This window comes from Podarcis raffonei, chromosome 5, assembly GCF_027172205.1.
Source record: "Podarcis raffonei isolate rPodRaf1 chromosome 5, rPodRaf1.pri, whole genome shotgun sequence".
NCBI lineage: Eukaryota > Metazoa > Chordata > Lepidosauria > Squamata > Lacertidae > Podarcis > Podarcis raffonei.
In genome coordinates, this window is record NC_070606.1 from 58,777,540 (window position 1) to 58,800,971 (window position 23,432).

At 40.9% G+C, this 23,432-nt stretch overlaps 2 protein-coding genes across 10 annotated transcripts in view; one reads left to right on the forward strand and one right to left on the reverse strand.

Annotated features, from left to right (window-relative positions):
• BTRC (beta-transducin repeat containing E3 ubiquitin protein ligase) overlaps positions 1–22,681 on the forward strand; it is a 115,740-nt gene extending 93,059 nt beyond the window's left edge. For all 9 annotated transcript variants that reach the window (XM_053389413.1, XM_053389411.1, XM_053389414.1 and 6 more), the window contains 11 exons: positions 2,927–3,158; positions 7,222–7,408; positions 10,867–10,963; positions 12,024–12,161; positions 12,692–12,810; positions 14,328–14,577; positions 14,930–15,048; positions 19,053–19,163; positions 20,001–20,079; positions 21,346–21,539; positions 22,315–22,681. In XM_053389413.1, coding sequence (XP_053245388.1) covers positions 2,927–3,158; positions 7,222–7,408; positions 10,867–10,963; positions 12,024–12,161; positions 12,692–12,810; positions 14,328–14,577; positions 14,930–15,048; positions 19,053–19,163; positions 20,001–20,079; positions 21,346–21,507 — 1,494 coding nt within the window. In that variant the 3' untranslated portion in view covers positions 21,508–21,539; positions 22,315–22,681. The remainder of the gene's footprint in view (positions 1–2,926; positions 3,159–7,221; positions 7,409–10,866; positions 10,964–12,023; positions 12,162–12,691; positions 12,811–14,327; positions 14,578–14,929; positions 15,049–19,052; positions 19,164–20,000; positions 20,080–21,345; positions 21,540–22,314) is intronic.
• Positions 1–23,432, reverse strand: part of POLL (DNA polymerase lambda) — a 127,033-nt gene that overhangs the window by 13,547 nt on the left and 90,054 nt on the right. The window lies entirely within an intron of this gene.

The following is a 23,432-nucleotide window of genomic DNA, read 5'->3' on the forward strand; positions in this document are numbered from 1 at the left end:
TCAGAGAGTACACCTCCATTGCAGCTCTCACTGCCCAGTAGGAGCCAGCAGTCACAGAATTGGGCAGTGGTTCCTTTAGAAAAAGAAATCGCCTCGGGGAGAGCAGGGTTAAAGACAGGTTCAGTCCCACCAGGAGACCTCAGGTTGTTGCTGAGACAAACAGCACTCCTTGGGTGAGTTCCAGCCACATCCTGCCACTGTGATTTGTCCAGGGTCCTGACAGGTAGTGTTCTGTCTTGTCTGTTGTGCTCATGCATAGCCATCTTGATAGTGCTCTCTCAAACTAGGTTTGCCCCACCAGTTGTGACTCCGCTCTTCTAGACATGAAGAGCTGACCTTTCCAGTAAGTGCCACTCCTTTGATCCCAGGAATCACTTCCTGGGATCACTGAGACATGCTAGGACAGGACAAACTATTCAGAGTAACTACTTAAATAAATAGTATTTGAAAGCCACTGAGAGGTCCAGGAGAATCAAAAGGGTCACACTCCCCTGTCTTCTGACTGTGGTGGTCAAACCAGGTGAACAAGGCAGTTTCAGTTCCCAAACTGGGTCAAGATCCAAATGCAAAATGGGGCTAGATAATTCAGGAATTTGCTACCATCTGTTAAGATATATCATCTAAAGAGGGAAGAATAGCAACTAGTTGATATTCTGACAAATTATATAGATCAGTGCATTCAGCTGGAATGCACAAGAAATCCACAGATTGTTTTGATGAAACAAAATTGTCTTCATATTTAGTCCACCTTGTACACATGGGAAGGAAATATATCATCTGAAACATGCTGGATTCTTATGATTTCCAATAATTTAAGGCGGGGGTAGCCAACGTGGTATCCATCAGATGTTTATTGAATTATAAATCCCATCTTCCCCAGCCATGTTGGGATGTTGGGATAACTTCATTTGAGCTATCTCTATTTTTATAACTATATATTTTAAATCTATGTAAAATAGTTGCCAGCGTTGTAGATACCCAGCACATTAGTATTTCGTTGAGCACTTCAGCATGGAAACAGTTTAGAGATTCGGGGAATTTGGGGGCTATCATCTCAGGATGTTTGATGGTATAGACTGGTCCTCAGAGGTCACCGTTGCATCCTGACTTGTAACATTGCTGCTTATGCAGATTGGTGATTTGGCTCACTTGTGTTCAAAATTCAAAGACAATGTTTTTCTGAGAAGGGAGTAGGTAAAAAGGCAGAAGGTAATGATTTTAAAAACATGCTGGATGAAGACAGCCTGCTGTAAGATTGGCTGTGCAGCAAATGAAATGGGAAATGAAATGAGGTCAGGCTTATAAAATACACCATTTATCAACTATCTAAATCTTAATCCAGCGTTTCATTGGTTTTCTCGTTCTGCAAACAACTGAACTGCTGTGAAAACAGCCACAGAATCCCTCCAGGCCAGTGTTCAATAGAGTCCAACCTTCATGCTTTAATGCTAGGCTATCGCCAACAACATTTGTGCATGGAGAAACCCAGCACTTCTACACCAAGGAACTATGTTTTATCATTTCCATAAAGACTGTTGAGGCCTCAATAGAGAGCGAGAATCCAATTTTGTTTATGATGTTTCTTGGTTTGCCAACCAAATATTTTGCTTGTCGGTCAATTGCTAGAGGAGCATTAGCAATCAATCATAGGTATGATTGTTCTGCATGGCGTAGAATCTGTCTGTGTAGCATACGGATCCTAGTGGTATATGAAAAAATATGTAAGATCTGTTTTTATTCTAACCCTCGATCTGCAAAAAAACACACACAAAAACCAACAACTCACATCCTTTCTTTTCATATAGTACCGTATATTAGAAAAACAAGAAGTATTTCCAGAAGACTGACATTTGGGCATAAGGGTGGGGCTTCTAGTTATCAGGGTGCAAGTCTTTATGTATAAAGGACACTGAGCTTTGTGTCCATCTATATTCTTTCCACACTCAGCCATGTAAGACCAATAACTTGGTTCGCCTGATCAAATGCTGCAATTCAGATTAGATCCCAGCAGTTGCAGAGGGATCTGTTTGGTCCTATGAGTTTACTCTTCAGTGCAGTGCCTCTACAAGATCAAGATTGGACTATTGGGTTATTTCTTTTTATCACCATGCATAACAGTCTGTAGCAAGTCACTGCACTATTCTTTAATGGACTATTACAATTATGTCTAATAACAAATGTGCACTATCTAAACTTCTGATGGCCTGAACTTCTTGGAAGTCTTCAAGACATGCACACTTGTCCTCCCTAGATGTGTTTCAGTCTATTGGAAGGAAATGTCTGAGACAACATATGCTAAAGGACCTTTAGTTTGGTAGTGTTGGAACAACTTGGGACATCATAGGATGTCCTCCATAGCAGCAAGATATTGTTACTTAAATCTAGTTAAAATTGTTAACAAAACATTTGAATTGGCCCTCCTCCTTAAAACTATCATAGAAGAGGTTCATACTTTTTATCTGTCCCTGAAATTTGTCTTTGAGGAGCCGGTTTCATGGTGAGTATCTTAACACTATAAAACCAAAAAGTCAAAGCACATAGTTTTATAAAATGTTATTTTTAAAGTTTCACTTCTGTATGTTCATAGTCTTTGAATAAGACATATTTGTTTCATACTCTGCATGATGCTGAACAGCAGCATTGGGGAATTTCCCCCCCTCTTTTGTATCTTATATGTTTTTTCACAATTTTAGTGGACTTTTTAAAAAGATTTTAGATGTGAAGCATCAGACAGGCATGTATTAGTGCACTAAAGTGGCTGGAAACTTGCAGAAGTTTAGACTGTATAACATGTAATTAGGAGCTGGATGGATTTGTTTGTTCCATCACATGGGTAGGTTTATGTGTAATGTATTGTCTTCTAAGGATGTCAAATTCTCTGCCCTGAAAAATTCAGTGTTGTATATTTTCTTCTTTTCTTCCATAGACAAAACTTGCCAATGGCACTTCAAGCATGATTGTGCCAAAGCAAAGGAAGCTATCTGCAAGCTATGAAAAGGAGAAGGAGCTCTGTATCAAGTATTTTGAGCAGTGGTCAGAGTCCGACCAAGTGGAATTTGTGGAACATCTCATCTCCCAGATGTGTCATTATCAGCACGGGCACATCAACTCATACCTCAAACCTATGTTACAGAGAGACTTCATCACGGCACTACCAGGTAGTCTGAAAAGCTATTGGCAAACACACAGACTTTGCAGGCTTCAAAAACGTGTAAAAAGACCTTGACTTCTCATATCTCTCGAACAGCCTTCTTCAGTAGCAGGGTGTTCTGTCCCTGGAGTCCTAGAAAGGAGTTGCCATTTGAGGATATGTCACCTATCGTAAAATGTATGCTCTCATGGTCCGTCCCCCCCGGTGCACTTGTTATGTTTGGTTAGTTGCCTTTCATTTACTGGGGGCACACAACAGTTAACAGGATTTGGATCATAGAAATTAGCATGGTCTTGGGGCAGGGGTCATCAAGTTCATGTCATTTCTATACAGCATATTATTTCCTATGAAACATGTTCAGTTCAGTCTAGAACAGGGGTAGTCAACCTTTTTTATACCTACCACCCACTAATTCATCTTTCTTGATGGTAAAATTTCCTTACTGCCCACCAGTGCTCAATGAAAGAAGGATTCAGCTTGTGCCGTAGAACCCCCTACCGCCCTCCTAGAATCCTGAAATGCCCACTAGTGGGCAGTAGGGACCAGATTGACAACCCCTGGTCCAGAAGCTCCTGGGTGAGGGAAGTAAAACAGAAGTCCTCCTTGCCATCTAGAAGGGATTCTTCCCACCCTAAACTGTGGTGTAAAAGAAAGATGCTCTATAGAAAGTGGTGGTTGTCATGTTCTGCAGTCACACTGTACCTGCCACATATGCTCATAGGTAAAGTTTTGACATTTCTTCTTTTTTGCCTGGAATTTTGCCCAATTTATTTAGCTTTAACATAGTGAATGATGAAAATCTAAAGCCTTAACATCACAGCTTATACTTACTGTAAGTATATTCTTCAATAGCTTTTGGTTTTGGAGAAATAATCTGTATCTATCACTGTATCTATCACTGCCTCACTGTGGCAAATGGAACATTGGGCTGTGGTGAGCCCAAACTTGGGACTAACATGGAGAAGCAAACTGGTGTGCCTTCACCTCCCATTTTCAGGTTGGAGGTGGATATTGGAGGCAGAAGCTTATGGGCTTATCTCTGCGCCCAAGGGGTATTCTAAACTTGGAGCCACTGTTGGACACAGAGGCAGGTCAAGTCAGGATGCCTCTGCCTTCAGCTGTGAGATGAAGCGGGAAGGTGGAGGCCTATCAGCTTGTCTCTGTGCCTGAATGTGCTCTGAGCTTTTAGCGCCCAAGGAACACACTGGAAAGCAACCTTCTGTCCTAACAATGAGCTGTGGGCAAGCAGGAGCTTACTTTCTGCCCCTCTCCAGCTCCAAACTCAGAGCTGAAAAAAGGAGCAGATTCTCTCCTAACATTGTGCTGCATTCGAGATGTAGCAGAAATAAGGGACAGCACCTTTGGAAAAGGTGGTAACAGCAAAATTTTGTTTGGTCTGTTGAGTATTTCTTTTACTTGCTGAAGTTTGTCTTGTCTGTCAAGTGGAATTATGCTGCTTGGTTTATTTTTCATTTTAGGAAAACTCTGCCCCCGCAGAGTTGGAGTGTTGGGGTTGAAAGAGTTGTCTCTTAGAAATCACATTTCTTTATAAAATTACTTTTCATGAATTTGTCCTGAGAATATGGAGGGAGAAAAACTACTGTGATACATGAGAAGCTCATTATGAGGTCTTCTGCTTGTCAGCAGCAAAGTTTTGGTACAGTGTGTCCTCTGTAAATCCTGATCAGAATCATCTGATAGGCATCTCACTCTGCATCGTCTGCTTAAATGTAAGACATGTGACCCCAGCCATCCCAAAATGCATTCATGGCTTCCTACGCTCAGCCTCTGTTGTTGACAAATGAAGCTCAGTCTTTGGGGCAGCTGTAACAAGAGCAGGAAATGAAGCATTTGATCTCTCTCTGGATGTTTGGTAGCTTTTTATTTGGAGAGAGAAAAGTTGCCTGCTATGCTAATCTGGCATGCTTGACTCTTTCCCAAGTGAAACTGGGGGTGGGGGTGGATTTGATCAAGCAACTAAAGTAGCCTTGCAAATTGAACATTAATCTACCCACTCAAAAAACCCAGTAGCTCGTATTCACTAGATGCCACAAGAAGTCATGGTTTACCCACAATTCTCATTGATGATCCATCATGACTTTAGACAGAAGCATCTCTCCAGTTTGAGAGCGAGAGTCTCTCCCTCAAGATCCCACAAGAGCACTTTGGTCTGTGTGCATGTATTTTTTAGGTCGTCTCTGTGCTAGCTCTATGATATGAACTAGCATATATGAAAAGCATTTGTAATGTGGGAGCACTTCTAAGTTCTTGTTCAGTTATAATATAAGCCTTAAGAATCCAGTACTTTCCACCGCATGGCAGAAGGATTATAGCTCAGTGATAGAGCACATGGGTTGCATACAAAAATATGCCAAGTTCAGTTCCTGGCATCTCCCAGGTAAGATTCTTCTCTGAACCCCTCCACTGAGTTGTAGACAATACTGAATTAGATTGACCCAGTGATGTATATGGCAACTCCCACTGTTCCTAAAACTTTCTAGTCCTGTAGTAGTAGTAGTAGTAGTATGTATGTATGTATTTATTTATTTATTTATTTATTTATTTATTTCCCCAGCTACTCTGGGCGGCTTCCAACAAAATATTAAAATACATTAGTCTGCCAAACATTAAAAGCTTCACCACCACCACCCCTTTTTGTAAGTGATAATTGGACCTCTTAGGTTCTGTAAGTGGCATATCCAGTCTCCCTTCAATAATAATAATTAATTAATACCCCACTCATCTGACTGGGTTGCCCCAGACAGACCATTTCTCTCATCCTGTCATTAGTTTCAAGAACTCTAGCAAGTTACTTTCTACTTTTGTCTAGTAAAACTTTGGGTCTACATTTCAGACAACCTCCGTCTACTCCAGGTGTGTTTGGAGTAGGGTGCAGGTGTGGCTACTCAGGTGCCTTCTTGATCACTATTTTTAGCATAACAGTTGCATTTCTGCTTCCAGGACTGTGTCTGATCTCCTCATAGAAATTGATTTAAAAATAAATGCTGAGATTTTGACATGTGAATTTTGTAAACAGAAAGGCAATTTTTTTTGTTGCCCACCCTAATGCATTGCCTGTTTACATGACTGCCCAAAATCAGACGGCAAAAAAAGAAGTCTTCCTGACAGTCTCCCTTGTGCCTTACAGTAGAAACCAAGTGAAGCTTTATAAGTGAAATCATCTTATTTTAAAGTCCTCTTATTCTTCTGAGGCCACTGCACACACTGGGGTTTAGTGTAAGGTGTTCAGTTAATGGAGGAACCCATCCAGTTCAAGCAGTCAAGGTTGAACCCCATATTTGCTTATGTGGTATTGACCAGCTTATTACTGTCATGCCCCTTTCCTATTTTAGTCAATGCTATTTTTTATTTATTTTTATTTTAAATGGCAGCTGTGATGAGACTCGCTGGCTGTTCTAACAGCAATGCTGGAAAATGTTAGCAATTTTCACTGTTTTTGCATGTCTTTTACCGGGTAAAATTAATGGCATCAGTAAAACTCTTTATTACTTCCTCTTTTTTGTGCACACTTCTGTGTGTGTGTGTGTGTGTGTGTGCACGCGTGCACATGCACACACACACACACAAACACACATATATAATGAGTGAGAGAAAGAACACAGGTAACCCTTCAGGCTTCATACTGTATTAGGAACAGATATGCACTTTATTCCTTTCTTCTTTGCATCAAAAAGTAGCTTTCTGAGCTGGTGGAATACAAGAACAGCTGTAGTAGCAAAATGAGAAATGGTCCTAATATAGCAAGATTTGGGGGGGTGCGTCATCAAGTGAGAAAAGCCTTCCATTGAACATCCCCCTAGTGCTAAAACTCATAGAAATAGATTGGAAATGGCTTCCAGGATTCTTGATCATCTCTAACGCTTTCCACTTTTATCTTTAATGCTTTGCTGTTTCTTATCCATAAGAAGCTACTGGTTTCAGAACTTCACAGGAGACTATTTTCTGTCCAATCATCCCAGCTCTGCATTACAGGGAAGGGAATGAGCAACAGTGGGGGTGAAAATGTCTGAGCAGAGATGGGCTTCTCATGAACTCTTTTTCCCTTCCAGCTCGCGGCCTGGATCACATCGCTGAGAATATCCTGTCGTACCTGGATGCCAAGTCTTTGTGTGCTGTTGAGCTGGTGTGCAAGGAATGGTACCGAGTGACATCTGACGGCATGCTGTGGAAGAAGCTGATTGAGAGAATGGTCCGGACAGACTCGCTGTGGAGGGGTTTGGCAGAGCGGAGAGGATGGTGAGAGCATCTTTCATGCATCTTTTCCCTTGCTCAGTGAGGGAGTAGGAGTAGGTGCTGGTAATTTACGACTCACAGTGGTATGGTTTTTAAATGGTATGGGGCTGTATTCAACGCAATGCTAAGGAGATCATTCCATCAGTGCAAGAATTTCTACTTCTCTGATGGAACGATCTTCCATCGCCTCCCATCACCTGCTGTTCTGTGGGTTCTCCAGACCCTCCAGAACAGATTTGGGGATGGCATGGGAAAGGTCCCATTGTGCTAACAGGAATCCTTGCACTGACTTAGCCTAGCAAAACAAGTAAATTGAAAACAGCTTTAGGTCTTCAGTATGACAGTTCATTTTATCTGAAAATTGAAGATTGCCTTTTAAATTCTACCATTCAGTCTTCATTTTTTTTCTGAGGCTGTTTTTTGGGAGTGTGTATTATTTCCTAACTTGGGGCAGGTAGGCACTTCCCCTTGATCTGGAAGCAGAATCCAGTAATTTAGTTCTACCTCCAGAGATGACTGGCCAAGCTTAGTAACAGGAACAGGGGATAAGTCCTCTCATATCCGGAATATATATATATTCTGCTGCTCCTCCTTCTTTTCATGGCAATGGCGGTGGTTGTGGTGGCAGCCCCTCCTCTCCCCCATCAAAATTGTTTTTCCTTTACCAAAAAAGGGAAGGAGAAAAATCCTTAGATGCTGTATGGAGTTTTTAGAGCCACTGTGGTGTAGTGATTAGTGTCAGGATAGGACCAGGGAGACAAGCATTCAAAGCCCCACTTAGCCATCGGGCTCACTGGGTGACCTTGGGCCAGTCACTGCCTCTAACCTTAACCTACCTTAGAAGGTTGTTGTGGGGATTAAGTGAGGAGCAGCAGAACTATGTATGCCACCTTTAGATCCTTGGAGAAAAAGATGGGCTATGAATATAATCACTCAATCAGTCAATAAACCCAATGCCTTTCGGCATATATCAATGTTAGGCCTTCATCGGAGGTTGAAATGTAAAGTCGAAACAAACTGCAGAGCCATCTGATAATAGAAGTCAATTTTTTTTCTTTACTGTCAGGTGATTTGCAATGACTTTAGTCTCTCTCTCTACATACACACACACACACACACACGGGCTTACATTTTTTTCTGTGGATGCTGGTTTAGCAGCAGATGTGCTGGAAAGGCCCTCCAACCCCATGTCTTCTCCCCCTGCCTTGCTGTATGAAGGGAAGAGGTGCAAAGCCTTGCTGGGTGGGAGGTAGCAGGGCTGCCAGTTGTAGCTGCCAGTGCCAGATGTGGACCATCAGCCAAGTCCAGAGTCTGGGGTGGTCACTCTGTTTCACCTCAACCCTCCACCAGCGAATGCCCTTCTTTTGGGTGGGTGAACAAGCTTACGAGCAACGTAAGTCTGTGTAACATACGGTATCCTTCCCTCCCGTTACTTAGAGCAGTCTTTGATATATTAATTCATTAGACTTTCAGAAGTTTATGTACTCGCTGTACAACTAAAGTAGGTGCATTTTACATGTTATGAATGTGTTAGGTCACTTTTGTTTTCCTCAGCAGATTTTCACAATTAGAGACCTGTTTTATCTTTAGCCATAAAGCCAAGAGTACAAACCACTGAGGGCAAGCATGCAGAAATTCAGATAGATTAGTTAATCAGACGGAATAGTTTTTTCTATTATGCAAGACTTTCCCCAAGTCTAGAGCTGCTCTGTTAACATTTCATTAGATGCTTCGCTCTCTTGGGTAATCCCCTTAATACATAATTTTCTATCCAAGGAGCCTCCCTCGTATGTTGTCTGTGAGGAAATGGGTATGAATATTTCATAAACAAGACAAAGGTGACAGCTAAGGCATTTTAGCTGCTATTAAAACAAAAATTAAAAATAAGGCCAGAAACTTGCCAAGTGCAAATTCTATTAAGGGCTTTGGCACTAGAAATATGTTACAGTTTAATAGATTATGAGGGCAGAAAAAATGTTTGTGTAATGCTTTCAGCGCTTCAAAAAATACCTAAAATACAGTTCTGTATTTAGTATTGATTTCTAGAGGTACCCAGATTACTTTCCCATGGCAGAATTAACAACAAGCAAGGCACAGACATTACTTTTGCCGCTTCAGAATCTGTAGTGAGCAAAACTGACTTCTGATTGTGGAGATCTTGGTGGGTCATAGTTAACATGTCAAACAGCACACTGACAAAATGTCTAGGCAGTAATGCGAATGTGCTGCTTCCGACATCTTCAAGATGCCTGCATAGAGTTCTCTTCCAGGGTGATGAATGATGCATACTCATAAGATAGAAAGTGGGGAATGAGTAGCTTCTAGTACCTTCTTGGCTAACAGCTCAGCATTGGGGTTCTTTTTCTCATTAGGGGCACAAATCTGCTAGTTTGCAGAGGGTACCATTGCTTACTTATAAGGTGTTGCTGAGCTACACACACAACTAGGGAAGGTTTGCAAAGCTTGACATTCTTGTAGGCAAAGCATTATACCTGCCATATTTTAAAACGTGGGAGATTTGTTAGGGCATAGTTTTTCCAGAATTGTGTGTTTGAAATCGTATGTGTTCCCCCCCCCCCCTGTATCACACTGCTCAGTATTTTTATTAGTCATTTTGTTGATTCAAATCACTCTTCCAAAGCAGGGTTTACCTTGCACGTGCCCAGGGCACCTCACGCAAAAGGAAACTTCTCAGTGTATATTTTCAGATTTGTGGCAAGGAAGGAATGCATAGGAAAAAACCTGTCGGAAATAATGCAACAGTGAAAGGGGGAGCAGAGAGCTGGCCTAGGCTAAATGCCATGCCTCACATGCCAGGATTATACTCAGAGGATTTGTGCCCATTTCTGCTTCACAAGGAATGTTGCCAGGCAGAAGAGTTGTTAGTATGCCCATGGTGGGGTTTACTAGCTTCCGCACAGTGTTAGGTGGCTCCTTAACTTTAGGATGAGGAATTTTAAAAAATTTACACAGCATGAAGTGATTGCCGTTCACTGGGTTTCCCTCCCTTTCTCTGGCAAAAATGTGCATTCCATGACCAGGCTAAGTTGAAGAAGAAGCCAATGCAGTTTACTCAGAAGATTAGAGGAGCAGTAAAATGCTATTGCTGATACTATGAATTGCTTAATTTCTTTTTGTTTTGGAGCAAGTAGAATGTGGGTAACATACTGAGGTCCTCTCCTATTCTCACTCTCCTTTGAAGGACCCTTTTATCTATCCACCTTTACTTGCAAAAGGGCCATGTATTTATTTAGATGCCTACTATTTTATGAATTGCCACATGTCTAAAGGCAGTAGTATTATGATGCAGACCCTACAGCATCCCTTTTAAATCTGGTCTAGTCATCCATTTTCATCTACCAAACACAAGAGCTCTACAAGTCTCTCTCGCAAATCCTTGAATGAAATAGCCATGGCTAAATGAGCAATGCTGCTTTTCTTTCTTTCTTCCTTTCTTTTAGGGGACAGTATCTTTTTAAGAACAAGCCGCCCGATGGGATAGCCCCTCCCAATTCCTTCTACAGAGCACTTTATCCCAAAATTATACAGGATATAGAGGTAAGAGCCAGAAAAAAGGCTATGCAATTGTATGTGAAACCCTCATCTGAGCTCCTTTGTTGTGTGTGAAACCATTCAAATTTCCTGCACAGATGCCAGCCAGTTATAGCTTCCTACTGCATCTACCGTAGAATGAAAGAAAAGCTGAATGTGATAGTGTGTACATATTTGTACACATTTTCCCTCTGAGTCCTGTTATAAAAAAACAATTTTGTAGTCTATCTTTAAGACACTTAGGAGTCATATGTACCAAATCCATTGATATTTGGTCTCCCCTTCTTTGAAGGGAGTTGAATGTTCAGGCACTTTGATTATACCATCTCACCACAATTAAATCTCAGTGTATTATACCATTTCAGTTCAACTTCCATGATTACACTGAATTAAATTTGGCAACCTTTCCGTTGAAGAAGCATCTCACAGTGTCACATTTGTGATCAAGGGCTGTGCAAAGTTCATCAGAGTAAGTCTTACCGACTCAAACAACTGTTTGAGCTTCTCCAAGTGTCACTGAGACCAAATCAAGGCAACCTGCATTTTTTACAGTACCCACTGTTGACCTTAATTCTGGAGAAGCTGTTCCAAAGAAAAGATGAGAATTGCAGCCAGTTCAGCATTCTTGAAGACCACTGAAGGGACAGATACCTGTGGAGCCAACAGTGTGGGGGAAGGGGGAAAACCTACCTAAGGGACAGTCAACACAAGGGGAAATGAACATCCTGGGTTGTATCCAATGTTAGCCCTACTCAGAGTAGACACACTGAAATGAATGGAACTAATTAGCCATGCCCACTAATTTCAGCTATATTCTAGATATCTGGTGCATTTGCTTTCTTTGTAATAACTAGAATCATCTTAGTGGGATTTGAAACTTTATGGAAGCTAGGGATTGGGAAAGTGGCAGGGAGAAGGACTTGTCCCTTTGCTCTGGGACTATCTAATGATAAATGATTTCAGCATCAGAGCTGCTTCTGTTGTCCCGGGAGTCCAGCAGGCTTTATTGGTGCAAAATTTCCATGATGTTTGTTCCACACTTTAAAATTGTTTCTCTCTCCCCCAGACAATAGAATCAAACTGGCGGTGTGGAAGGCACAGCTTACAGCGAATCCACTGCCGAAGTGAAACAAGCAAAGGGGTTTATTGTTTACAATATGATGATCAGAAGATAGTAAGTGGCCTCCGAGACAATACCATCAAGGTGAGAGCTCCCCAGTGGGCAATGATTGAACACAACATCCATTCCCCAGAAGAATGCAGGTGTAACTTCATTTAGAAGGACTAATGCAAGAGAGAAACTGAGAAGGATGAGGTTAATCCTTGTCTTCCTTTCCCTCCCCTTGTGCCCCCCATCAAGTCTGACTATGAATTGCATTGGTTTTCCTCCCTTTCTTCCAAACAAGGAGGATAAATCTATATTATCTGTTTCATTTTCTTGCATTCTGTTCAGTGCTAGCCACGTTATTGGTCCTTCAGTAATTAAAGTCTTCCTGTTCCCTAATGAGAAGGGTAAAGACTATGTTCATATTAAAAACAGAGATATTAAGGATAGTTTATATTGCTCCAAAGTGCCTGTGGAATACAAAGTGCACTGTGTGCCACTTAGAAGAAGTTCTGCTCGCCTTAGTAAATAAAATGCTGTGTTACAGAAAAACAAAAGAGCCAGTCTAGCAATACAATCTGTTTACCTTGTGGTGAAATCCCAAATGTGTGCCCTTTTTGCCTTCCTAGATTTGGGACAAGAATACGCTAGAATGCAAGAGGGTTCTGACTGGACACACGGGGTCAGTCCTTTGCCTCCAGTATGATGAGCGGGTGATCATCACTGGATCATCGGATTCCACTGTCAGGTAGCTATTTATTTATTGAGAATGTTTATATCTTGCCTTTCTAACAAATACAGGCCTCCAAGGCAGTTTACCCCATAATTAAAACAATCCATTTTAGTGAAAAAATATACAAAAGGTAGAGAATAGAGCCAACAGTCAATAAGCAAAAAAATTAAACAGAAAGCAGTTAACCAACCAGATACCTCTAAAAGCTTTTGAAAATTAAGCCTAAAAGTTAACAGTTTGCATGCAGTGTCAAAACGTAGTTTGGAATAAATTATATTGAGATTGGGGGATTATATGATGAGTGTCTTGGCTACCATGCTACTCCTAATGCTCAAGAAGAGGTTGCAAGTAAGAAAGATGGATTTGCTCCACAAGCCCTATTCAAATTCTGCCCTCAAAACAGAAACGGTGGAAGACATGCACAAGGAATGGAAGGCTGTTTCTATAAGTTTTTGTAAAAATAGCCTTCAGAGTCAGCAGTTTAAACCCTTGATTCCAGGGTTATCAACACACACACACACACACACACACACACACACACACACACCTGTCCTTGGGAAAAGATAGCTGTCAGCACGTTTTCTTGAGCATACAGATTCTGCTTGCATGAAATATCCAATTAAACTGTTTCTCGTTTAGCAGAAATATTTTAAATTCCTTAATGCCAGCCATTAATATATTATACAATGCTTTAGCAGGACAAAATGAATATTTCAAATTGTGGATGCTACGTGACATTTTTTATTGCTCAGGAATTGTTCAAGTCCTGCGGCCTAGAATTTTTAAAAATACAGTCATAAGAAAGAGCAGCATATTTGGTTCAGGGGTAATTCTGTGTTGGGAGTAAATGATCCATTTTGGAGGCTTTGCTGATTTGGAGTGTGTTAATATAGATTATTTGAAAGCTAAGAAGAGTGAAATGTGCTGAGGAAGGACCTGCCTTTTGATAAATTTTGACCTTGTTCTTTTTAGACATGATTTTTAAAACAAAGCTGGAAGCGCTCCGCAAACTAAATTCTGTACTAGTTTAGATGTTGCATTACGCCCACAAGCACAGAAACTCAGCACATGCAGCAGAAGATTTCAGTCCTCAGATCTTCTTTCCTGTTAAATCCTTTTGTTTTGAGGTTCTTGCTTTTTCTTACTCCGTTTGGACATTACAGTGTTAACTTTTGTTTGTTGGACTCCGTAGCTGTGCTGTTGACTAAACCCAAAGGAGGACAGTTTGCTTCAAATTGCAGCCAAGCCCAAGATTCACAGTGTGACACTGAGCAAATTGCACATTTTCTCATTTTCAGTTCCCCATCTGTAAAATGGATATAATAATGTCTTACCACACAAAGTTGCTGGGAGGAAGAATTAGATTCTTATTGAAATACTATTTGAATTTACCAAATTAGGCGGACAGACTTACTTATTTAGCACATCTTTTACAGGAATGTTTGGCATATTTCCCCCTTCTGCTTAATAATGGAAAATCTTAAAACATCTCTCTCCTCCCCTTCTTTTCTCTCTGCTGTCACAAATTCCAGAGTGTGGGATGTAAATACGGGTGAGATGCTGAACACCCTGATCCATCATTGTGAAGCAGTGCTCCACCTACGTTTTAATAATGGCATGATGGTGACATGCTCCAAAGATCGGTCCATTGCCGTGTGGGACATGGCCTCCCCGACAGACATCACACTACGAAGGGTACTGGTTGGACACAGGGCAGCTGTCAATGTGGTCGACTTCGATGACAAATACATTGTATCAGCATCGGGGGACAGAACTATTAAGGTGCAAACCATGAAGTCATGATGACATTGGACATTTATTTTATTTCTTTTTTGCAATACATTTATACTACCTTCCTATACTGCCTTCATCAGGGGGGCATGGTTCCCTTCTTCACACACACTTTGATTCTCATCATCATGCTGTTAGTGTAGATTGGGCTGAGAGGGTGAGTGACTGGCTTAAGGCCATCCTTTTAGTTTTGTGCCTGAGTGGGAATGTGATCCAGAGCCTCCTAGTCTTTAATCCAACACTCAGACCATCACACCACACTGTCTCCCAACAACAATCTATGACTTTCTCATAAACATCCCTCTCCATTATTCCCTTCTGTGTACTCGTGTCTCTCTTACAGGTCTGGAACACAAGTACCTGTGAGTTTGTGCGTACGTTGAATGGCCACAAGCGAGGTATTGCATGTCTACAGTACAGAGACAGACTAGTAGTGAGTGGTTCATCAGATAATACAATCAGGTAAGAAACACAACAGTTACCTGAACTGCATGCTGCCTCTCTCAGAGCCAAACCATACATTACACATCAGTGTTTGCAGTCTTCTCAAACGGCCATTTTTTCACAAAATGCCAATTTGAGACAAAGCAGTGGTGAAGGTGTTCTTAAACATCTTCTTGTCTGTTCCCACTCCAAAGGCCCTGCTCCAGCACCTTATCGTTTAAAAAGAAGCATTCAGTATTAGACTAATGTTGCATGCAATTGTAATGTGCTCTTTAGCACATCCACGTGCCCTCTACGTATTAAACTGAGATTGTACTGCTTCTGATTGCAGGTGAAGGATTGCACTTCTCAGTTCTCCCCCACATACAAAACACAATAAGCTTTTTTCCTTTAAAAACAAACAAATTAGTATAGCAGATAGAGGCCTGTTCCTTTGTCCTGTTGTTGTTGTTTTTTAAAAATAAAATAAAATAAAATTGGGGGAAGATGGTTCAGTATTATTTTTGGTTAAATGTAGGGGAGCATTCAAGACAGGTATCCCTCACCTGCACTTTGAAGTGATGTGGCTCACATTAGCCCTTCAGGATTATAGCACTTTACTCTGTGGTGTATGTAAACCAAGGCCTCATTGTTACTAAATAAGGTTTCAAAAAGGCAGGGGGTGCCATATACCTAGAAATGTCAAGATTCGCCAAAAATCTGAGTTCAAAATGAATTCAATATATATTTATTTAATTCACATAATACAGCTGAATTAAATATTTGAGGTCTTGCCAAGGGTATCTTAGAAAGAGCAGTCATAAGGAACCAAGAAAGGAGGCTAATGCACAAATTTGGGGAAGTGCTTTGGATTCAAGAGAAAGTAACTATGAGGCAACACTTCCGTCTTGGTTTTTTATCATTTTCAACTTTTTCTCTTTAGCTACCAGGAACAGAAATTTCTCAGCTTTGTAGAATTTTCAAAAATCAAAAGTCTGCACTCTATTCCATGTATTCTTAAAATGGCCACAGCCGAGTAAAACTTGTGTTCTAAAATGCTTCTGTAAGAAGGAAAAGCTTTTGTCGTTGCCTCAGTTTTCCAGAGTTTAAAGCTTCCAAATCATCAATGAGCAAAGATAATCCATTTATAGTACTATAGTTTTATTTTCCATAAATAGTTATCTCCTTTTTTAACACAGCTGCTATTTAGATTTTTGTATTCTGCAAGAGCTAAAAGCAAACAGTAATAATTGTTTAACTTCTCAAAATGTAATATGTGAAAAGCACTGGCACAGACTGTTATAAAGGCTGCTCCCCTTTATGGGTTGTGTCTCTGCTTAGAAGAGTTGGATTTGCAACAAGAGGTTTTTAATCCAACCCCAAAACAGTGCTGGGGTTTTGCCAACCAAGTTTTTCTCATGGTGCTTAGCCTCAGGCACCATTTGTAACAGGTGGCCTGGACTCATGGAGTCTGCTTGCTGTCCCTTGGTTGGAAATGTTCCAAGCAGTGATCCATTCCATAATAGAATGAACTGTGTATTTTTGCATTGGATGAAATTTGACAGTTTTTAGAGGGCAAAGTATAATAATATCATTGAAAGCCATTGATTGGTCAGAACTGAGCAAGTAGGAAGTACTATCTTCCTATACTCTTCTGTGTACCTCATCCTTACTCATTTAAAGCTATACAAGTTGTTCTTTTTGTGAACTATGGTGATGAGTTGCCTCTATAGCCATGAGCTGCTTCATGGTTCAGTCATCTTGTCAATGCAAATATTTGTGCACTTGCTTAAAGGGTTTCTTCCGTTCATGTGCTCTTCTTTCCTGCAAGAAATGAAGTGTCAGCCCAATCCTCATTCTTTTTTAATCGAAAGCTTTGGTCATAGCAGTTTGAGCACCGACTCACATGGACAGTGCATTGACAATCTGCTTTTTAAATTGTCCTCAGCAACAATTCAAGCAAGACAAAAGTTGCCATACTCCTAAAGCTATACAGTTTAGTGAGTGTGCAGATATTAAAAAATGGGTAAAGGATCCCTCTTAATCAGACCAACAGAGCTCATTCAAATTAATGGTATCATCTTTCCACATCCGTTATGCATAATTCTCGGGGTCCAAGGTCAAATGTATGGAATCACTGTATGTCCAAATAAAGATACAAAACAAAGAAACAATTCCTTTCATTAAGGGACTTAAGAGGCTGGTAATTGACTAGTGTAGCTTTCAGAGAAAGCTAGTTACTGAAGGTAATTGCAGTAACATGAGTAATGAAAACAAACAAGTCAGGGTACTGCAGCAGACAATTTAAATGAGAGACATGGGGAATTGTAAGGGGACATTTGAAGCCATTAACCAATTATCACCTTCACTCAACAGCTGCATTCTATTTAACGCCTTGTAAAGATCAAAAGATTTGCAAATAACACCATGGCTTTGCTTGGGGGGGGGGGGAAACCAGGACACACATACATTTGGGGGGGTTGGGGGTGCCTTCATGGTATGGCTAAACAAAAGATAAGACAAACCTTGTTTTGAGAAAATTTTAAGTTTAAATGAGTTTAACCTTGGATCCAGCACTCTACTGTCCACCGCTTCCATAAGAAATAGCAACATCAAAGACAAATCTAAAAAGCATAAAATTCGGAAAGCACAAACATCGACAGTAATCCAAACAGGAAATAGTTAAACTCTGCAGAGCTTGGAAAAGTAACCACAAATACTACACACAGTAATAACCAACAAATATAAATGTCAATATGGTAATAAATTTAAAGAGGAATACAATTACTTTTATGCTTACACTGAAAAAAATCCTTGTGCTGGAATTTTTGCAGTGGTTGGCAACATATCTCAGCAGAATGCAGGTTAGGTGCACAGTTGGCCCATAAGTTCCCAAAGATCTGTTTTCAAAACTGGCTTGGGGTGGCTGTTTCTCCCATCCTCCTCTCCTGTATTTTCAGTGTAGAGTGTAAACTACCTGCACACAAACTATCTTTTGTGTTCTGTGCAGCAATTCACATTTGGTCAGTGGGTAATCACAAAAGGTTTAGCATCAACACTGTGGAATGAAGTAGGATTATTTCAAATAGCAACTGTAACCAATAGGTGGGAAACCTATTGTGATATTGTCATTCCTATTTAATTGTAACTCGGATGAACAAGCATAGGGCCCAGCAAAACCTTCATGACAAAAAATTAGGTGAATGGCTTCACAAATTACTGTGCAGTTTTCTTTTGGAGGTGATAGGGGGTGACACTGTTTAAATTTGCCTATATCATGTGCTCTTTCCACACCGAAAAGCGAGGACATTTTTCACCTGTTAGCAACCGCTTTGTCAGTGTAATGTGAAACATGCTTTAATTGACTGAGGCATTTCCTGTTTAATCAGAAGAAAAAAACAGCTGCCTATGGGTTAAGCTAGATGTTACAGCAGTAGAGAGGCACATGTGTAATAGTTATCCCACATTCATACCATACATTTAGGGCACTATGTTAGCACTTTAAACAGTCATGACAGTCTCCTAACAAATACCCATATTTAGTGCATTTTGGTAAACTGTTTTCAGAGGTTACCAAGATGTGTTGAGAAGTGGCAGGTTTTTTCTAGGAAGCTAACATTTCAGATGCAATGTGAAGGAAATATGTTTCTGGTAACCACCTGATTTTCTTCTATAGCAAAGCCAGGTCACAGGAAGGATTTAATTTTTTCTGCAACAAGCAATCTTATCTCTTCAAGTTGACACGGCCCCTATCTCCATGCTATCTATAATTTGTTGTCTCTTATGTAGCCCAAACAACATTCAGGCAGTAATTCAGAGATAGCACTACTACTCATAAATGTACAGTATTGGAAATGAAAATAGTAGAGTTTCACATTGAAATTTGTGATTTTCTAGATACAAAATGTGAATTTAGGAAGAAATTGGGAGCTTCTTCAGAGTTCTCCCATTCCTGGATAAATAGGCAGGTTCGATTTGCAATTTGTATTTCCAAAACATTTTTCTATGGCAATTGCATAATGATTGTTTGCCTTGTCTTCTAGGTTATGGGACATTGAATGTGGGGCATGTTTGCGAGTTCTGGAAGGCCACGAAGAGCTGGTGAGATGTATTCGCTTTGATACCAAGAGGATAGTCAGTGGAGCCTATGATGGGTGAGAATTTATTATTAATTTATTAATTAAATGTCTATCCTGCCTTTCATCCAAGGATCACAGAGCAGTTTGCAAATTTAGTGATGAAATAGAGCTGTCTAGAGTCTCTCTCCCACCCACCCCAAACTGACTGTTACCCTGAAGGCTAGAAAATTAGAACTGCCTTACTCTGACAGATCCAGTGCTTCACTGAGCAAGTAACCTGTATGCAATTTGGATTTTTAGAAGAAAGAGAGAATCAATTTTCCCCATTCAGCATTACAAATATAAAATGCAACAAGAACAGATACCAGTAGTATTTAAAGGAGGAGATATTAAAATACATTGCAGGTTCTGCAAAGACAACCACTTATAGTAGCAATCAAATTTGCTTTCCTGCTGGCCTCATTTGGATAAGTGGAAGGTAGAATTTGCTTATAAAGTCCCATTAACAGGACCTAAAATAAAAGACATGCTTGGTGAGGTAAACGCTACTTGGATTCATCAAATTATACATCGTATTACTATTACTGAAGTCATATCACAGTACAATACAGTGTAACAGTTATCATTCCTTCTGTTATAATTGATGTTACCTCTTTAGTTTTAATTTATCTTTATGCTAACCATACGCTTCCCATTAAGATCTGTTATCTTCATATCAACCATACTACCTCCAGCCAACACAAGAGAAAACAGCAAAGCCAAGTTGCAAGAACAGATGCACATCTATTTTTTTCTCCATGAAGTAGATTGATCAGCTGAGATGGATTAATAACTCAGTTTTTTAATATCATGTAGTGCTCGCACTTACTTTTTAATGAAACTCTGGTTCTTCCTTCTTTTTCGTGCCACCAGGAAAATTAAGGTGTGGGATCTGGTAGCTGCCCTGGACCCTCGTGCCCCTGCTGGAACCCTCTGCCTGCGCACTCTTGTGGTAAGAGCTTTTGATTGATCTCGGGTGGGAGGGAATATATTTACCTAGTATTAATACATAATAAAACTTCACCTGGATTGTCAAATGAGAGTTAGACTAAAATATGCTCCTCCTTAGCCATGCCACCAAATCTAATCCATTAAAGAATGCTGCTTTGTGTAAGCTTGCATCATATGCAAAAGTCCTAATATAGGTTTGTCTTGAATTTGCCTTGCCTTAAAACTATGCCTTAAAGTGGAGAATAAGCAGAATACAAAGACTCTAATGGTGGCATTGAGCTTGTCTGCTCTGTGGCAAATGTGTCCATTGTTGTAGCGATGCAGTTGTGCTTTTTCCAAACTAATTCACACGGTATAGGCCAGCTCAACTCCTTCTGCCTGATATATATCTAAATACAGTTGTGCTGCTGTATAGAGAACATAGGACCCAGAGGATAAGTGAAAAAGCAGCCACCTTGTTTCGTTGTTCTGATCCTAAAGGACCAAATATATGAAGTGGTGTAGAATTCATTAAGCCTTAATGAGGTGCTGGGGGAGTCAGTGCTCATTACCCCTGAGTGACTATGTTCACACTTCAGCTGAGACTGACTTGTGAATCCTGCTGCTCGTGGCTAAACCACCACTGTAAACAAACCCTAAGATTTCACTGCCTCATTAAAGTTGTGTCTGATACTCTTACCTTCAAAAGGGTGAGCAGAAACAGGCAAGTTTTAGGTGCTTGCAAACTGGGGAAATGTAACATTTGCTGTTTTGCTGCATCTCCTCAGGATCTAAAATTAAACCTGTCTCTGCAATGAATGCAGCATAGTGTGTGCTGTTTTATTTTCCATTTCCAGATGATAAGAGGAAAGGCCACATAATAAATACTCATTTCACATAAGAGAGTAAGAAATGCTCTGCTGGATCAGAACAAGGATTGGTCTAGTCCAGCATCCTGTTTTCACCAGTGGCCAGCCAGATTGGACTAGAATGGCCACAAATGGGACAAAAAGCAACAACTAACTTTTCTAAGTGCCCTCCTCCCTCAAGTATTCCCAGCTTCTGGAATTTAGAGGTTGAACATGAGTGCAAACCTTTTCCTGATTTTTTCACAGAAATGGTTTGTTAGGTAATGAAAGGACTGCTTGTTTGTGCAGTTGGTTCTTTAGGAGGAGGTGTATACTTCTGTATTAAAACCTCACATTTCTGTAATCAGAAACATACAGTGCTAAGATCACAGCAACCCTTAATGCTTCTGAATTTGACTTGTCTCCCTTTCCCCATCCAGGAGCACTCCGGCAGAGTTTTCCGGCTCCAGTTTGACGAATTTCAAATAGTTAGCAGCTCGCATGATGACACCATCCTCATCTGGGACTTCCTGAATGATCCAGCTACCCAAGCAGAATCTAACCGCTCCCCTTCCAGAACATACACTTACATCTCCAGATAAATAGCACTACACTGTACCTCACACTTGCACAGGTAAAAAAATAACAACAACACGTTAATGCAGCAGGTAGGCTGCATGGTGGATAGACATGATTTGTGAATGGAGGTTTTGCTGGTTCCTTAACTGAGAGTATTACTGAAAGCCACTGCAGATAAAGGGGTGACAAGGGTGGTTCTGTCCTTTGGCTTCTCAGAACTTCCTTGCCTGTAGGAGCATTAGGAAGAAATAGCCATGTAACTGCAGTGGACCAAGAATGAATTAATTTAAATGAGCACAAGCTGAGGAGAGAACGAAACTGAAGTTTGTAATGAAGAACCACTTCTTACTCTAGCAGTCTACCTGGGAGGTGCAATTTTTCTATCTCAGCCAAGGATCAGAAACAAGTGATCAGGGAACAGGAAGAAATGTTGTGATCTTTTGTGAGGTTCCTCAAGTGCTCAACTGTCACCCGTACTTTTGAAACATCAGCGTGCTCCATCGAGTTTCCTGGGCACTCCAATCAGCACCTTGCCACTTCTCAGCACTACTGCCACCTGCAACAGAAACAATGTGGAGGTGCTGTCACGGTCTCTCCCCAACATAATTTGGGTTTTCCCTCCTTGCCACCACCACCTGTCCTACAAGATGAACGTTAACAATAACTTGAGAAACAGATCACATACACAGGCTGAGGGTTCACACACACACCCCAAGAAAGATGTATCCATTCTGAAAAATCTAGATTGCCTATAATCATCTTTTGATGGTTTATAAAATTTCATTAGCAAAAATGTGGATGACAAATAGTTCTTGTCTTTTCTTTCCTAGGACTCATTTAAGCTGCGATATTTAAATTACCTGCCAATGCCAGGGCAAAAGAATTATCCACATAACAGATATAACTGAAGAGAGAGGCTCTCAGACACACTTCTGGAACCAAGTCAGCGCATGGTTGATCTCGGACAAGGTCTTCTCAGCGCAGCTGACTGCTCAAGTGCTGCTATATCAGAAGATTCCTTTTATCTTTCCTGAATGACTGATGTGTTACACCTCCCCTCTTCACACACTTCTCCCTCCCATCTCCTCTCTTGTCCTGAGTGCAGATGTCCTATAAATATATTTAACATGTTGCCAGAATTTCTTGCTTCGCTCTTAAGCAGAAAAATCCTTGCCACCATTTGTTCCCATGGGAGAATCACCTTGTGATGTGTTGGTAGGTGGGGAACAGCAGGCTGATGCCTCTACCTTTGGGGACTTGTGATAAGGACGCATCTACTTTTCTGTAGATGGGCCTTGGACTTTAAAGGAGGGCCAACTTGATGCGAAATGAAGGCCCCGGTGGCCAGAAACCAATCGGGAGATAATGATGAAGTCTAAATAATTTCAGCTAAGCCCTCTGCAGTTAGTCACTTGTCTAAAATCTTCATCCGGCGGATGCCAGTAAATGAAAGGTGAAGCCTTCTTCTGCCAAAGTCTAATTTACTTAAGAGGCGAGACTTACTGGTGACCACATTGGTGATGGGCAGTATTTCTGCTGTCAATATATTTCCATGTTCTTCTTCCTTCCCTCCCCACATGGTGCAGTATTGCACCTCTGCTCCTCTCCCCCCCCCCCCCCCCCGGAAGAAGAGTATGGTATCAAAAGTAGCAACCACCCTATTCCCTCAGCACTCAGCCAAGATTTCAGACTTTTCCTGTTAACCTGATTGTGTCATTATTCGTTGGCTGGCATTTGTGCTTTGTTGCCATACTCTGTTAGAGGGGAACTCCTGAAAGAACGGGAGATTCTGATGACTCCACATCTTAGTCTGTAAGCTGCAAGGTCATTTTGTGGTGGATAATAGTAGAGGAGAATAGTGGAGGGGTCTTAGCTAGGGACAGAAAAGACCAAAAGCAAACCTGTCCTATGGTACTACATAACCCCCCATCGTTGTGTGGGAATAGCA